The sequence below is a fragment of the Myotis brandtii genome, unplaced genomic scaffold (genome assembly GCF_000412655.1).
Source record: "Myotis brandtii unplaced genomic scaffold, ASM41265v1 scaffold237, whole genome shotgun sequence".
In the NCBI taxonomy this organism is placed as follows: Eukaryota; Metazoa; Chordata; class Mammalia; order Chiroptera; family Vespertilionidae; genus Myotis; species Myotis brandtii.
The window spans coordinates 3,297,633-3,315,993 of NW_005358943.1; the positions used below are offsets into that span (position 1 = coordinate 3,297,633).

Consider the following 18,361-nt stretch of genomic DNA (forward strand, 5'->3'; position numbering starts at 1 on the left):
TAGCCATACGGCGTGATGCCGCTGAAGGCCAGGTCCACCACGGGCCGCGTGTGGCCGGAGCAGGTGAGCGGAGTCTGCCTCATCGCCATGGCGGCGCGGACCGAGCGAGCGGGACGGGGAGCCGAGGGTCGTCTGGTTCTTTTCTCTCGACCGCAGTGCCTCCGGCTCCGCAAGGCCCCCGCCCTGGCACCGGGAAACGGGCAAAGGAGGCCAATCCGGCAGCCCCGAGGTCAGGAGAGGGTTAGGGCTGGGTCAGGGAGTCAGCGACCGGCGACCGAGCGCCGACGCGGGAGGGAGAGGGAGGGAGGGAGGAACGTAGGGGAAGGGGAGACCGAAGAACCCGCAGCCACGACCCACACCGTCCACACCGCCACCGGCCGGAAGTTACGTTCGATGACGCTCCGCGTCCGCCGGAAGTGACCTCTCGGCGGGAAGGCGGGTGTGCTGGGTAGCCGGGGAGAAAGTGGGACAGCAGCGCGCAGGCGCGAGTCCCGCACACGTGGGGCACGTGATGCTGGCCCCGCGCAGTCTTGGTTTGGCGCCTGGGGGCGCTCTAGCTCTTTGGTGAAGTCCTTGCCGATCTCCGACCACCCCGGAGACATCCTCGCATTATCCGGGGCCGAGTTCGCCAGGTGCCGGGAAGTTGTTCAGCTCCGCCCAGACCCTGTACCTGCGGATCCTGGGGATGACGCGCCGAGCAACACAACCGGGACTGTGGTCGGTGTCTGAACACACAGGCAGGAAAACCAGAGCTGTGCTCAGTGGCGGTCCAAACCAGCAAAGAGCGTCCAAGAACTTTTTTTTTCTTTTTTTTTTTTTTTCCAATTTGTATTAAATGTATAGGTAGCTCCTCTGGCATTGTTTACACAGCGGTTCCCAACCTTTGGAGGTCGAACGAGCCTTTCACAGGGGTTGCCTAAGACCATCGGAAAACACATCTATAATTACATATTGTTTTTGTGATTAATCACTATGCTTTAATTATGTTCAATTTGTAACAATGAAATTGGGGGTCACCACACATGAGGAACTGTATTAAAGGGTGGCGGCATTAGGAAGCTTGAGAACCGGAAGCCCTTAAGAAAAGTAATTTCCCCAGCCACCCCTTCTGTTATGGAACATTTCTTGAAAGCCCTTAAGAAATTTCCCCAGCCACCCCTTCTGTTATGGCACATTTCTGTGTTGCTGGGGTTTTAGAGGTTGTTATGTGGCTTTCAATGCAGTGAATTTCAAATCATTTTTTGAGGAGTGCAGAGAATTCTAGAGCAGGGGTCCCCAAAGATTTTTGGTGGAATACTCGGATTAGTCAAATGTGAGCCCGCACTCCCAATATACAGATAATTACGTACTAAACTAAATGATAAATTGTAAGTAGAAACTCTGGTATGGTCTTCCTACAGGCAGCCCATTTCGGGAATCGATGTTCTGTGTCAACCAGAACTGGTGACTGATTGCTCATGCAAAAGCTGTCCTAGGCAGAAACGGCCCTTTCTTTGGGCAAGTTGTTTCTTTCCGTTGATGATGGAATTTAAACCGACAACAGCAGACATTTTTGTGACTTATTCACTCTTTTATCCCCAAGGCCATAATGTCGTGGCACATACCAATAAATAGTCACCCAGCACAAATGTCCTTCATCTTTCCTTATCCACCATCACCTTTTTTTTGTGATAAACATGTATTGCCATTCAAGAGTCAAGTCTGAAGACTTGAATGGGGACTTGATGTACTTCCCTATTCTATTTCCTTAGCATTTTGCTCAACACTTACTATATATTTTTTCCATTATCTTCTATTCCCTCTCTGTGCCAACCTCACCCTATGGTCCAGTGCACACCCGTACACATACTCCATGTACATACTTAAGAGCTCCTTAATGGCGATGGTTATGACTTTGTCGTGTTTGTACTCTAGTACCAGAAGAGTGAATGGCATTTATTCATGGATAGAGAATGCTCAACAAATGCTTGTTTAGTGATTACATAAATAACTGCATTATTGATGGAGATAAATAAAGAAAAGATACAACTCAAGTTAAAACAACTACTGAGTAAAATATTAATGTCCACATATTGCTCATTTTGTGTAGGTGAATATATAACTGATAATTGCTTTGTCTCTAAAGAAGGTATGTTTCCTGCTCATTTGTATTCTGACTTGTAAAAGTGTTGTCATGATCAGCTGCCTTCAAAGTTGGTTTAATATTAGTAGACAGATTAATGCAATTAATATGATTAACCACAGTAAAAGTCTAAAGGAGAAATTGATATCCATATATGTGTAAAAAGTTTAAGTTACAATTTAACATTCATTCATGATAAAAACTTCTAGAAATAGAAGGGACCTGATAGGATATCCTAAAGAAACATCACACCTAATGACGAAACATTGAAAGCATTCCCTGTTACGTGGGGTACATGTGAGTAGGCAGGGAGAGCCTTCAGGTGCAAATACTGGTCTGAACTTCTGAAAGGAGAGTGGGAAATAAAGAGGATTGCATAGAAACAGACTTAGACTACAATACAAATCTGAAAAAAGTCTTGTCTGGCATAACTCACTTCCTTTCACATTACATTGATGAGATCTGGGACATGTGGCCACACATGTAGCCACAATATAGTCTGGCTGGGCATTCATGTGCTCAGGAAGACAAGGAGAGTAATCATTTGAGTGTGCTGGGAAAAGGCGCAGGCAGTTACTTATTTCCATTTGCTTTCTTCCCTTTGCGTTATATCTTGTCTGCTGCACTCTGTGTGCTTTCTACACTTTTTTTTTTACTTTGTTTTGAGTCAGTTATCTTTCATTCTGCTTCAAATGTAGTTTTTATATATCATTTGTTAACCTAAAAATAAGAGGTTAAAGTTAGAGGCAGCAAGTATTTATTTGAGATTTTTTTTTTAAAGAATTGTGGTTATTGGAAGCACTTATTCAGGCAGAAACCCAAATAGTGTTTATTTAGGAGGTGAGACAAAGGGAGGGGGAATAATTACATGAATAGAAGAAAGGAATTTTTATTCTTGTTAATAAGGCAAGGAAGCAATGTCTATAGGTGCAGATTAGCTAAACTATTCTTTAGTTATACATGGTAGTGGTAATTCTAAAGGATTCTTTAATATTCAGGCTGGTGGTCAGGATGTACGCCTTCCTGTTAGCTTTGCAAATAGCTGCTTAGAACACACTGTTGCTTTGGCCCGGTCCAAAGGTTATTTTGTTCCTTTCAAACATTCTAAAGGTTTGAGGGGTAGGAGATGCAAAGCAGTTTCTCTGGGATGGCAGCTCCAACTCTGTTTTAAAGTGGCTCCATTTATATTATTTCTCCCATATTCATGGTGTTTTAAAAAAATATTTTTATTGATTTCAGAGAAGAAGGGAAGAGAAAGAGATAGAAACATCAATGATGAGAGAGAATCATTGATCAGCTGCCTCCTGCATGCCCCACATTGGGGATTGAGCCCGCAACCGGGGCACGTGCCCTGACTGGGAATCTAACTGTGACCTCCTGGTTCGTAGGTCAACACTCAACCACTGAGCCAGGCCGGCTGGGCTATTCATTTTTTTAAAAATATGTTTTTATTGACTTTTAGAAAGAGAGGAAGGGAGAGAGAGAGAGATAGAAACATCAATGAGAGAGAAACATTGATTGCCTGCCTCCTGCATGCCCCCTACTGGGGTTTGAGCCCACAACCTGGGCATGTGACCTGACCAAGAATCGAATCAGCAACCTCTTGGTGCATGGGTTGACACTCAACCACGGAGCCACACCGGCTCGTCCAGGCTCATGTTTTGTTTTTTATTTCAGTTTCTTTCCTTAACCCTTCCTTTGCATCTTCATTTGTTTTCACATTATTTCTTATTTTGTCTCTTGTTATAGAGAGTTCATATTTTTTACTTTTTTTAGAGCACATAGGGAAATTTTTGTCTAAACATTTCATTTTTTTAGTGATTCTTTGTCTTTTACATTTATTTTCTTTTATTTAAAAACAACACATTTTTCAATGCAGAGATCCCATGCCACTCATTTTTATTTTTTTTTATTTATTTTTTTTTTATATGCATTTATTTTATTTTATTTTTTTTTATTGCTTAAAAATGGTGACCGTTGTATTTATGTAGTCTGTTACTTGTGCAAGAATAGTGTAAGTGTACTCTTTTTTATTCTCCTCCCTCTTTTATGGGAAATTGTTTTGTTTATATACTTAGAACTTTAGCTAGAAGAATAGTTTATGATTTTGAAATGAAATCAGCTGCTTGGAGGATGAGAAATCTCAAATTATATGTTAAGTGAAGAAAAGGGAGACTCTATTTGAATACATTGGGTACTGCTTCAACCTTAGGGTTTTGAACAATAAGATCAGCTGTTATGGTTTTGTAGATAGAGATAGACATAGACATAGACATACGGATAGTTTGTTGGATAAAATGAGACCTCCTCCCCTCACCATCACCTACACTTTTCTCTGAGGAAATATTACATTGTCTGAAAGAATCCATTTGGAGCTGGCACTGTTTTCCCTTAATGATTTATAAAAAGTGATTCCAAACTAAAGTAATAGTTCTAGTAATATGGACATGCTCAGGGAAAAAAAAAAAAACCAGAAGATCCATATCCAGAAATTCAAGGATTACTTTTTCCCAAAAGAATAGAGTCAAAGTCACATCAATGTGAAGATTATGTCCTCCTCATATCCCACTAGATCATGTTGTGCTAAGAAGAAAATTAATACTCATGGAAGTGAGTTGTTCTTACAGGTGGAAGTGTCAGTAGCACTCACTGAGGAAGAGGCCAATTAATTAGATCACTCACCATCTTTTCCTCACAAAACAGAGCTCCCAGGGCCCCTGGAAAATCCCTGTGTTCCTCTGGCAAACCCCAGGCCCCGGGACACTCCATCACCTTCTGGCCTGTGTAGTTTAACCACACACAACGATGTAGCTCCTTTCTCGTGTGGGGAGAAGTTGAGTTTCCCCAAGAAACCCAGTGGGGACTCTAGAGAGTGAAGGCTTGAGCAGCTTCTGCAGGAAGAAGGTTAGAGTTTGAGGAAATAGAGTTCAGAAACAAGGGGTGGCCATCTGAAGGCCTAAGGGCTGAGGCCTCTCCCCCCTTCCTTTCTCCCTTATGTGGTACAAGAAAAAGAATGAAAGTCACCACTCCAGGGTTCTTCTACTATGCAGTCATTGGGAGTACTTATTTAACTCTTCTGTAAAAATAGCTGTCTAAGTGGCTGTCGCCACTCAAGCAGATAGGAAGTCTCCAAGAAGCCAGCTGTAAAGCAAATCCCTTCTTCCTCTCCAGGGTTGCAGTTTTTCTCTGACACCTCCTGCTGGAAGAGCCTAATGTAGCACCCTGAGGAGTAGTATTTCTGTCTCTAGTCACTTCTCTCTTGAATCTAGTGATCCTCACTCCAAGCTGTATGATAATACCATCCAGGCCACTTGGTAAAAGAGCTCATTTTTAAGGAGCCTGATTTAATTGTTTTGGACTGGAGTCTGGTGATCAGCATTTTTAAAGCTACCCATGTAGTTCTAAAATGCAGCTAGATTTGAGAGCCATTATTTTAGTCTGTCTTCCATATTAGCATCAAATTATTTTATTGTAATTTTGTGGTGTGCAAATCCAATAATGTCAGTTGATTGCCTAAAGCTTGGTTATAAAAGGGCCACAGCTTGTCTCATCCTTGGGGTAGTAGCCCTTGTGGGCAGCCTAGGGCGAGGGGGCTGTCTTCCTGTAAGCTTTGAGATGACACAGCCCATCTTACACCACGATGGCCCTCTTATGCTACATCAGCCACGGCAAGCTGATAACCGCCTGTTGTTTTCAGGCACTACACCCGGGTCACTTGTCACACAGCAGTAGTTAACTAACACAGCATGCACAAGAGCTCAGTATAGGTGGTTGATGAGGATGCCCCCTTTTCTGTACTCTGTTCAGCTGTTGCAGGGACCCTGTCTCGTTCTAGCTGATCTCTGGTGTGTGGACTAATGTGGACCTCTGTTGCCAGGACTTCCCATTGTCTCTGTCCTCCTCAGTCCCTGTGCTGGCCTTCACCTCATGCCGGGTCAGCTGAGGCCTCAGCTGCCTTCTAATCTGGACAGGGAAGCCTGGAACTCGGTGTGACCCCAGGTCTGGCATCCCCTACGGCTACCCAGGCCCCTACAAAGCTGCCTAAGGATCAGCCGATTTTAGGCCCATTTAACACTGAATCCTGGGCACCAATCCCCACCCTGGGCAAATATGTATTTAGCAACTAAAGTTTCACCAGGATGAAGCCCATAAAAGGCTTATCACAGCCAGTAGCACGGACTGGTGCAGGAAGGAAAGTAGGCGTGAGGTGGAGGGAGGGGACTGTCCCAGGCCCCTGAGCCATGGAGAGAGCAATGTACTGAGACTAGGTTTCTTGGAAATGCACTGCAAAAATGTCCCACCTGGCAGGAGGCCACGCTGAAGGTGCTTTGAACATTTGTCCCCTGTGCAGAGGGTATGACGCGCCTGGTGCTGGGAGCTGGGCCAGTGGCTTCTGCTGGCATAGGATGTGTCCTGATGCCTGGGTCTCCGTGTGCTGATGGCCCGATAACAGAGGCAAAGGCGATTACATGGATGCACAGCCTGGGAGCACCTTCATCTGTACCAGGTTGTGGTCTGGAATGACACCGGAGGGCAGTGAGGCTCGAGACAGTGCATGGCCTCTTGGGTAGGCTGAGCAGACTTCCCAGCCTGCCAGCAGCTCTGGACCATGCGCTTGCCTGGCCTCGGGGCACAGTGTGGCCACTTTGCCCTAGGGCAGTGGTGGGAAGAGGGTGGGGTATGTTCACCTGGAGCTCCTGGGAACCCTGCAGGCCTCTCCTGTTGGCACCAGCCCCAGGAAGGGCCGTGGTGGCTGAGGAATGCCCCGTGGGAACCCCAAGGACACGGACTAAGAGGCCAGGAAGGAGCCTGATCCTCAGGCCACAGCCGCTGAGCTGGGATCGACCCCCGGTGCTGGCCCTTGGCTGGTCAGTGCTAATCCAGGACTCATGCCTGGATTCCAGCGAGGACACCTGCTGCCCAGCCCTCGGGCTGCCCTGGGCAAGGAGGCCTGTCCTCTTGCTAAACCCCTGGGAATCTCCAAGTGCAGGTTCAAGAATCAGCGCCAGTCAAGACCTTGTTCCCTCTGCTTTCTAGGTGCTGGGCCTGCAGTCAGGGTGCTTGGGGGCAACACGGCACCATGGAGTCCAACCCACACTCCTCCGGAGAGCTGGCTGTCTAGGGAGTGACAAGCCTGCTCCTAGCGAGTGCCCCTCACCTGCCAAAAGACAATCCCCAAGTTCCCTGGTCCAAATAGAAAGCATACAGCTGCCCTCCAGTCAGCAAATGCCCATTGCAAGTCCAAGAGCTGGTCCTTATGCACCGGAGGCACCAACACAGGCTGCTGTCTGTGAGGAGATGGGTGGGAGGGGGTGGGGGCACCGCTGAGGAGGGACTGAGAGAGGCCCACAGTTCTGGTGTAGAGCAGGGTCCCCTCAGCCACTCTGAAGAGTTGGCTGCAGGGTGTGTGTGTGAGTGTGTGTGTGTGTCCCAGTGTCTCCAGGAGGCAGCACCAAGGGGGCTAAGGATGCAGCCAGCCTGCAGAGCCTAAGGGACTCAGCCTTAGTCCCTGCTGCAGGCTGATGTGTGATGAGTGACCAGCTTCCCTGTGGCTCGTCTGTGAACTCAGTGTAAACGGGAAACACAGGTGTGGCCATCACCTGCCTGCGGTGCTGGCTTTCTGACCTCATCCCTGGAATTCTAATCAGAAACAGGAAATAAAGTGCTCACCCAACAACTTGTTATGGCCAGGTAGTATACTGACGGCAGCTGTGCAGCCAGACAATATCGTGACAAGCATCTCCAGGGCTGGACAATATTGCAAAGAGAGCTACAGGCCTTGCGGGGGGGGGGGGGGGGCGGTACTCACAATATGGTCTTGAATGGAAAGAGCCGACTTGATTTTTAACCCAATATTTACATTTCTACGTTATATTTACTATATCAGTGCATAGCAAAAAGTTTGTAAGGAAACACACCAGTGTCAGCAGTGGTATATTAGAGGTGGGTCAGCACTGGAATACTTTTACCCACCCTACAGTGGGTGACTTGTGGTGAACTAGTGGTCTGCCTCCCACCGCCTGGCTCGCTGCCCAGTGACCCCGTTGGCAAACCTGGGAATTACCGACCAGTTTTGAGAGCTGGTGCCTCCAGCCAGAGCCTGCAGAGCGCCTCCCCCCAGGGCTGGCCAAGGTGGCCGTCTCTAAGGAGACATTTCTTGGAGTGCCACATGTGCTTTCTGGAGGCAGCTAAGGGCCTGGGGCGGTTTGTTCCCTTCTCTGCTCCCCAGGCTGCATCCTGACAGCCTGACCACTACTGGCAAGGGCACCTTCCTGTTTGTCAGATGGAGCTGGGGATTGTCAGGGATTCCGGCCCAGGGGCTCCTGGCAGCCACAGTTCATTTCAGAAGGAAAAGCCTCTTTGTCAGATCCCCAGGATGAGGCCACCACAAGCCTCGCCCTCATAGTTTCCCTGCCCCGCCCGGCCCCGCCCTTCTCCTTTGAGGCCACCGCCTCAGTGCACCTGACACAAGGCTTGCCACCAGGGCAGCAATGGGCAGCGGCAGTTCATCCCGGGCAAACCTCCTGGACCTGTCCCCAAGGTCCTCTTTTCTCTGACTTAGTGATCCAAAGCAGACCAGCCTCGGATAACTCCCCTGCCCTTTTCTTGTTTCACTGTCCCCAGTTTTAATAAACGTATAAAAGTCATCTGGTCTCGTGTTGTGAAACTGTTTGCCTGTACAAAGTCAAGAATCCGTACACGACCAGCCATCCCTCGGCAGACCCGCCAAGCGTCAGGTCCCCTGTCCAGTAACGGTACCATCCCGTCCAATTCTATTTTAATTAGGCCTACCTCAGTCCTTAAAAGGTGGCCGAAATTCCCTTCAGCCTTTAACTTCCTTTTGCTTTTATATTTGATTTAGACCTTTTAAGCTTGCAGATGATAACCACAGGAGTTACTTAGCCTAGCTGGTGTACTCAAGGCTGAGGAGATGGCCACCCTCCCATGTATACGAATCCTGCATTGGCAGAGACCTAAGAACCGGGTCAAATGGAATCAAATTCCCCAAAATCAGAGAGTGGGAGGAGAGGGGGTACTCCTGTGGGGGACTACCCTGATGACATATCTGTGTAAGAATGATTTTAAGTTTTGTCCAAAATAATATATTCAGGGATAGTAATAAGTATTTCTAAGATTTTGGAAGATAATAGATATTTAGGAAAGATTTCAAAAATTACTATAGCCCATTTATCGCCACTGTTTGCATATAGTGTATCAAAGAAATCTGAAATCCTTCCTACTTTTCTCTTTCTCTATTCCTTTCTTTTCAAAGTCAGATTGCTTGTCAAAAATGATTCCTCTCTTTTCCCTTCAGTTAGATGATGACTTATTCTCCTGGCAGTACACTTTCAATTTACAATAAACAGTTCCCAGGGAATGAGTCAAATTTGGTAGACTCAGAGCCGTTTTCTGCCAGATCAACTGGGCCTTTTGCTCTCGGACACGTGAGGCACATTTCTAATGTCTAAATTTAAGGACTGAATATTATATTCAAGGAGGATTACTACATATCAGAAAAAAAATATTAGCACCTTGTAATTTTTCATGATTTTTCTGATTAAAATATATGTTCTTTATAAAAAAAAAATTTAGAGTCTAAAAGCTCAAAGAAGAAAACTTAAAATTATTAGCACCTGTAATTTTTCATGATTTTTCTGATTAAAATATATGTTCTTTATAAAAAAAAAATTTAGAGTCTAAAAGCTCAAAGAAGAAAACTTAAAATCACACATAATTTCTCCACTCAAGGCAAGTATCGTGCAAGTGGCTATAAAACCAATTATACGGGTTTGTACTTGGAGAAATCTAGTATTTCTGCATTTTCCTCATTTTCCCTGGTGAAATTTTATTATTTGGAGTTCTAATGCTAGTGCTAGTGATTTCAAAGATATTAGCAAAACATATAGTATGTTTTGGTCTTAAACTAGATGTCAACCTATATTTAGAAACAAACCACTTTCGTGAATTAACATTTTATTTTCTTTACATGATGTTTAGGTTAAATATTTTTCTTATGTATGTTAACACTTAGGGCTACAAACGAACCCCGAGGCATAAACCATGGCCATTTGCTGCATCAATCTTCCCTAGGATAACAGAAACTCCAAATGCTGTGCTTGCTACTCTCCAGTTTTCTGTGGGACCTCAGCAAGTTAATTATCTGCTTTGTGTGCTTAATCCTCTTAGAGTGCAGCCCTCATCGCTTCTGCTCGCGATGCCATTCCCTGAGGATGAATGTTTCTCTTTATACTCTGGGTATAGAAATGGGGAAAAGTAATCAAAATAAGAGAACAGGGAACCCAAGTTTTGCATCAAACTAATAAGTAGGTCTTGGATGTCTGCAGAATTCAAAATGTCTGCCTCAGTTCTTTAGTACATTTTAGAGCATAATTTGAAATTTAAAATAAATATTCAAATGAAATTGATTGCTTTTCAGTTATTTCCCTCACCTACTCAAAAATAGCGCCATCTGTGCTTATTAATTGCTATTTGGTGTGAGTATAAAGTGAATTTTAAAATAAGTGGAATTATATATATTTTTTCAAAGCTTTTCACATTCATTCATTCAAAGAACATTTGTGGAGGACTGTGATAGATTAACAAGACATAACTTTTATATAGAGTCTAGTGAATGAGACCAAAGAAGGTATAATTATAATGTATCAAAAAATAATTTATTTAGTGCTACTGTGTTCCAGGCAGTGTCTTAAAGGTTAGGCACAGAGCAATAAACAAAACATATAAGCATTCTGCTTTCATGGGGCTTCCATTGCAGTGGGAACAGGCAGAGAATAGACAAATAATCAAGTCCTATACATGGTATAGAACATGGTGATGAGCTCTGCGGGGGGAGGGGAATGATGGAATATAGGGAGTGCCATTGATAAAGTCACATCTTAGCAAAGTCTTGAAGGAAATTATGGAGTAAGCCATGTGGATGCCTGCATGAACATTTCATGGGAAGGGAAACGCAAGGAGGCCGCCAAAGCTTGAGAGGAGAGATCATGTTGGAGATTGGTAGGAAATGCAGTGAAAGAGTTCATGGAGGGGCTGCTGGGGAAGGCGTGTAGGTCTGTGGACATTGTAAGGATTTGGGCTATTAACATAGAGTGAGATAAAGGCCAACTGGACACAAGCTCGGGGCATATCCCCAAGGACAATCCCCAGGACAGAGAATAGAAACTCATACTAGAGAGGTAGCAATGGAGGTGACCAGATTCTAGATATGTTTTGAAGGAAAAGCTGATGAAATATGCTGACAGATTGGCTGGAGGCTGTGAGAGAGTCACGTTTGGTTTATTTTTTAAATGAAAACACATTTATTAAATGCCATCATTACGTTGTGTGAAATACAGCTCCCATTCTGCTGTGACTATGTTTGTTCCAGCAGCTACCCTGAGGTTGGTTTTTAGTTTTCCAAAATGTACTTGCTTATAGCTTTACGTTTCTTTGGCATCTGTTTTATCAATTATTTGCCCTACATAAAACTTTGTCATTCCAATGGAATGCAATTGAGAACATAGGGATCTAGCTTTAGTCAGAAAAAACAATAGAATGTAAAATCCTTACTCATCCAATTCTCTCTTGAAAGAAAATAAATCAAGTACTTTTATTTTATATCCAGCATTATAGTGAAACTGGAAGCCTTTCTTTACACACTTATTTCTACAAATTTCACAGAAGAGATCATGCCTTGAAGCATTCTTCTTGAATCTTATCACACGAAGCCATCACAACTGAAAATGCATTCAATCATTCTCCAATAAGAGACAACCCAGCCACTACAAAAATAAAAAATAAAAAAATCTTCTGAGAGCAGCATCAAACAGACTGTCAAACTACAGCGGGAAGGCCGGGAGGGATAGGGGAGGAGGAGAGGTAAGAGATCAACCGAAGGACTTGTATGCATGCATATAAGCATAACCAATGGACACAAGACACTGGAGGGTAGGGGAAGCCAGGGGAAGGTCAAGGGGAGAAAAAAAAAAAAAAGGGGACATATTTAATACTCTTTGTAATACTTTACGCAATAAAACAAAATAAAAAAAAAAGAAAAATAAATCCTCTGAGAACGAAGCCACTTTTGTGCTTCTTTCCCTATGAAGTGAATGCTTTGCTCAGAGGAAGATTTCATTATTATTTTATTGATCCACAAGTAGGCATGGCAGCAGGTGAAGGAACCTGCACTGGTTTCTTTGGGCTGCCTTAATAAGGTACCAGGAGCTGGGTGGCTTTAAACAACAGAAATGCATTCTCTCACAGTTCCGGGGGCTAAAAGTCCCAAATCAAGACGTTGGCAAGGGCCAAGCTCTCTCTGAAGTTTTCTGAAGTTTTTAGAGAATAATTTATTTTTTGTCTTTTTCTTTTCTTTTCTTTTCTTTTTAACAAATTGATACCTGAGTCCTACTGCTGGAAAGTGGTATAATTGGTTTGGGATGAACTAGGTATCAGTGTTTTTATTTTTTTCATAATGTTTTTTTTATTATTATTGATCTCTTTAGAGAGAGAGGAAGGAAGAGGGGTAGAGAGATAGAAATACCTGTGAGAGAGAGACATCGACCAGCTGCCTCCTGCAAAGCTCTCTACTAGGGATGGAGCCCGAAACCCAGGCTTGTTCCCTGACCAGAAATGGAACCTGGTGAGCTCTTGGTTCATGGGTCCATGCTCAACCACTGAGCTACACCAGCCAGGCGTTTTTTTGTCTTTGTCTTAGCTGCTGGTGTTGTCAGCAATCCTTGGCATTCCTTAGCTGCAAATGCATCACTCTAACCTCTGCCTGTATTTATGTGCTGTTCTCTCTGTGTCTCCTGTGTTTTAGATTACAGGTTTACTATAAAAGAATATAACTCAGGAACAGCCAGATGGAAAGATGTGTAGGTAAGGTATGTGGGAAGGGCTGTGGAGTTTCCATGCCCTTCCCAGGTTGCCACTCTCCCCAGCACCCCCGCATGTCCACCAACCTGGAAGCTCAACAGTCAAGATTTTTGGTCCAAGTAATAATATTATTAGTTAATGAAAAACTGAGTTGATAATTTTATACTGTGACATAGCCCATATAATTTCTTTAACACCCACGTCATAGAGATTTCTGCCAAATAGCATGTATTTCCTCTCCAAGCCCCAATGTATATGCACACTCCATATACCTGGTAAAGGGCCACACAATTTCTTTAACACCCACGTCATAGATTTCTGCCAAATAGCATGTATTTCCTCTCCAAACCCCAATGTATATGCACACTCCATATACCTGGTAAAGGCTCTTGTAATCTTCAGAAAAAGGACGAGACACCCTTGTTCTCTAATCACTATCAGGCTTCAACACTGTTTCTACCACGGATCCCACCGGATCTTTTAGATCACTTTTCATTCACCAGACCCTTATGCAAATTTGGAAATGAGCCACGTGGAAGACCATCTCCACCTATTACATTTAATCAAGGTAATTCAAAACTTGGGTGGCCTCACTCAAATGGCGCAATGTCCTAGCTATTTCCTAGTGAGCCAGAAAGTCTTTCATCACCTACGCTAAGAGACAGTGTTGCCTGGTATTACTCGGCAGACCCTTTCATGTAAAGCAAACCTTGCCTAAACCATACAGGCATGCCCGAGTCCTACTAATTCTGTTTTAATTGCCAGCCATAAGCGTCTATAGACCAACTTTAAAATAATTTTTTCGTGAGAATTTTCAACTGAAAATATTCAAGAACACCCGAATTGTAAGTAATAGATATGTTTTTATTATAACATTCATTACAAATTGATTTTTTTAAATTACATTCAAAATATCGTGGCGTGTTGGGATGGTTTCCGTTTTGGACACGTGGCCCTTAACTGGTTCCAGAGCTGCTTAAAGCTCTCTGCTTTGGGAATTTATTTGGGCTTAATCCTGCAGGTGGCGCGCTCTGTGAGCAGAGGTAGCTGGGGGTGGCAGAGGCAAAGGAAGTGAGTCAGGAAGGACACATTATTCACGGTTGTTCCTGAATATCACCTTTTTAAATATTCAGATGTCATCACCAACTTTACTTGTTCGTTAAACCGGAAAACTAGGACACATCCCTGCTACTGCCAGTCATTTCTGGGCCCTCGGACATGTCACAATTCATTTAAGGAATACTCCCTGAGTCCTTACACTGATGCTTACTGTCCGGGGGCTAAGGATTCAGTGATAAACAAGGGCTCCACTATCATGGTGCTTACATTCTGCCAGGAGAGACAAACAATAAACAAGTACATATGTTGAATGATATCTCAAAATGATAAGGACTGTGGACGAAATAAACAGGGTGATGTAATTGAGTTCCTTTGGTGGGAGCTGAGGAGGATGGCGAGGCTTCTTCAGAATGAGTCAACAGAGAGGTAACATTTGACATGAAACCTGAAGGATGAGAAAGAAACTGTCATCTTAATAAACATTCATTTAAAGTCCAGTGTGTCTACACCTGGTAGTAGGTATTGGGAAAAGTGCACTAAGAGAAAAATATGAAGAAGACATGGTCCTAGCTAATGGACTAGTATCTAATGTGGAAGACATACATATCTATTAATAACCAGAATTCACAATAGAAGTGCTATAAGAAAGAGGTCAACAAAATGCCAAGGTAGTACAGGAAGTGAGAGACAATTCTCATTGGGAAGATTTGAAAGACAAGCTTCACAGGTGAAGAGACAGCTGAGCTTGGCAATAATAATAATGGCTCATAGTCATCGTGCCTATGTGTCAGCCACTATGCTAATGGATTTACAGGAATTGTTTCATTTAATGCTGCTATCCCTAAAAGGCAGCTGCTATTAATCATTCTCATGTCACAATAAATATGTGAACTGAAATTGAACTAAGTATAGAACTCATTCTTATGTTACTATGTTCCTAAATAAGATAATCAGTTGGTTAGCTATGTTTTTCTCTTTGTAACATTCTTTTTGATGCTGTGTATTATCTAAACACCTCTCACCACATAAGTCTGATTCATAGCAACCTTCCAAAGTATATGCACATAATAAAAATATTTAAAACTATGAGGGAAATGTCATAACTCCTCACACTCAAGAATGCACAAGGTATTAAAATAAAGTGCATCACATGTATCTTGGTTTGTTTTCTTTCTTTTTTGATATTGTACTTTATTTTTTATGAAAGAAAAAGAAACCAATAGGTGGTTTGCTGTTTTCTAAAGAGAATTTTATTATTTTTTGATTGATTTCACCTGAAATTGATACCATAAAGTAAATGCATATGTATAGAAAAGAGAAAGTGAATCACTTTTTAAATTCTTTCCCTGTAAACCCATAAAGCTGCCAAAAGATTTAAACCTGGGTATAGTGCTGGCCGAGAGAATTGGGATTCTTACTGAAAACCTAATGTGTGAGCTTCAGGCTCTAGCCAATGCTTTCCTGGGAAAACAAGATGATAGTTTGTGTAATTTGTATTTGGAAGGAAATAACACTGGCACATATTATCTCTTTCTTTTCTTTTGCTTTTTATGAAACAGTAATATATTTGTGACCCTGGAGATGTAAGAATGTCACATGTTGATTTATTTGTTATTTTCTGCCTGTGATAAATGAGAGATGATCCTAAGAGTTACGTTCTGCTATATTTTAGGCAGTGATGCTGAGTCAGAGATAAGACTATATAAAATTTTGAAAATGAGACATTGAGTATTAATATTGAGGTTCTCTGGTTTAAGTTTACTTCAGTGCTGACTGTAACTTTTTTCAACCTTTTAAAATTTATGTTCTAGCAGAAATAAATGGAGAAGCATAAACTGAATAGCATTGTCTATTTGACTGTCTCACTTTGGTAAGACTTATTCTTTAAACATGCATTGGGAAGTTTTAGTTTGCTCATTTCACTTTCTTTGGCCTTCAAAAACTGGGGGGAAAAGATGACACTGACAGCATATTAGCCTTTTATTATATAGGACTAGAGGCCTGGTGCATGAACATTCATGCACTGGGGGGGGGTCCCTCAGCCCCGCCTTCCCCCTTTCACAGTCCGGGAGCCCTTAGGGGCGGGAGGCAACCCGGCGATCAGGGGAAGGCGATGCCCCCATCACACCTCTGCTGCTGCCACTGCCAGCAGTGCAAGCCTCTGCTGGCCCTGGTTACCTGAGCCTTGGGTGGCCCTGGGTGGCTGGGCAGCTGACATCTGAGGCTTGCCTGCATCTTGGGCTGGCCCTGGTCGGCTGGGGTGCTGAGGGCGGGTCTGGCCGCACAGTGTGCCTGCTGCCCTCCCCCCACCCCTGACTGGGCTGAAGGGGCTGTGGGACTCTGGCAGGGCTGAGGAGACTGGGCACCGCCATCTTTGTGATGGAGTGGTGGTCAATTTGCATATTCCCTCTTTATTAGATAGGATTATATGTAGCACATTGTAATACATATATAGTGTATATTATATATCTTATACATAGAACATGTTAATATCATAATATCTAGTACATATAAGTATGTAATACATATATAGTGTATATATATATCTTATACATAGAACATGTTAATATCATAATATATGATATTATAATATATAATGATTTGACATTATATGTATAAAAGCAATTTCCTCCTATCTTTAAACATCTGAGGAAAGAGAGACAAGTTGCACTGATTAGAACTGGAGAGACATCTGGTTGGCATTTGGATTATGTGGATGATCCAGAGTTAACTTACAGATAATCACTTGGTACTTTAGTCCCTATAACAGATTGTGAATTTTAAAGACAATTGTAATGGTATCTTCTATGCACATGTTCTTCAAGTACCCAAAAGGTGGAGTCTAGGTCCCTTCATTTTGAATGTGAGCAGGCCATTGTAACTGCTTCACGTCAAATGAAATCATAACAATGTCATCCATATCTATTTGTTTTCTTGGGACATTCACTATTGGAATGATAACTATGCTACTATGCTATGAAGAGGTCCAAGAGGGTCACAGAGGGACCCATGTGAAGAGGAGCAGAGGCCCCAGGCCACAGCCACAGCTGAGCTCCCAGCTGACAGCCAGAACCAACGTGCCAGGCACATGAGTGAGCCACATTGAAACTAAATCCTCCACCCCCCAGGCAGGCCACCCCAGAGAGGAGCCACCCAGCTAAGTCCTGCCCAGATTGAAGATTTGTGAGTAAGCTAGTTGATTGTTGCTTTGATCCCCACTGTGTTTTGGTATGGTTTGTTATGAGGCAATAGAGAACTGATGTAGTCACCTGATAATTATGAGACCATATGATCCTAAACTCCATCTTGACGGAAAGAACTCCATCTTAGAGGTCTGGCTATGATTCCTTGCTTTCAGTAAAATTCCATAGTTGAAGTTAACCTAAACATACCCTTAAAGGAAAGAATGTACAACAATGACATCCTTTCTTAACATCATGTTCTGCAAAATAGTTGTTTTGTCAATTAAATGGTAAGTAGAATGTTTGCTCAAGTATTATTTTATAATCCCTTGAAGTGACATCTTGTGACTACCCCAGGGTCAAACGCTGCCAGATGATGATCCTGGGACAGCTGACCTCCTCCTCATTCCCAAGCTTTACCCCTGACCCCAAGGCTCCTATATAGGCCATCTCCAAGACCCCTTCAGGGAGCGCTACTTCCCTTTTCTGGTCGACTCCCTTGTGCCCAAGCTCTTTCCAGTAAACTCTACCTGCTTGATCTTGTACTGAGTTCACTGCTCATTTCTATGATGTTGAGACTCAAGAACCTGGCATTCAAGGTCCGGTAACATTACACTAGAACATGATTTTGGAAGAGAGCTGTGCTTGTAGTTCCTGAAAGTGGTAGCTAGAGAATATAAAGAAATTAAGCATTTCCATTTTAGATAATATTAATGGGATTCCAATATTTTGACAGTATTGAATTGTTAAAAAAATTTGTAGACATATTTTAAAACCTCCACACTCATAGAGAAGATAACAGAAGCTATAGAAGAGAAATAATCTAAATTGAGAGGAATGTATGAGAAAAGAAGACCTAGAAAAAGTCCCAAGGAACCCTGGTTTTTGAAGGCTGGAAGAGGAGGAGTCAGTAAAATTGGTGGAAAAGAAGCTCTCTATGAAGTAACAGAATGAGCAGATAAAGTTGGCTGACAACGGAATCCTTTGTCTTCCATGTAGTAACTAAGAAGCTAAGGGAAAGAGTGTTTTAAGGATGAGGCATCTGTCTAAACTGATTGTGTTTTATTTTTGTAAGAAGTCAGAATTAAAAATAAAGATATTGAAAGAAAATGTAACATATTAT

At 43.0% G+C, this 18,361-nt stretch overlaps 1 protein-coding gene across 1 annotated transcript in view; it reads right to left on the reverse strand.

Annotated features, from left to right (window-relative positions):
• Positions 1–413, reverse strand: part of STRAP (serine/threonine kinase receptor associated protein) — a 17,825-nt gene extending 17,412 nt beyond the window's left edge. The window contains exon 1 of the mRNA XM_014540169.1: positions 1–413. Coding sequence (XP_014395655.1) covers positions 1–89 — 89 coding nt within the window. The 5' untranslated portion in view covers positions 90–413.
• Positions 414–18,361: the final 17,948 nt, after the last annotated feature.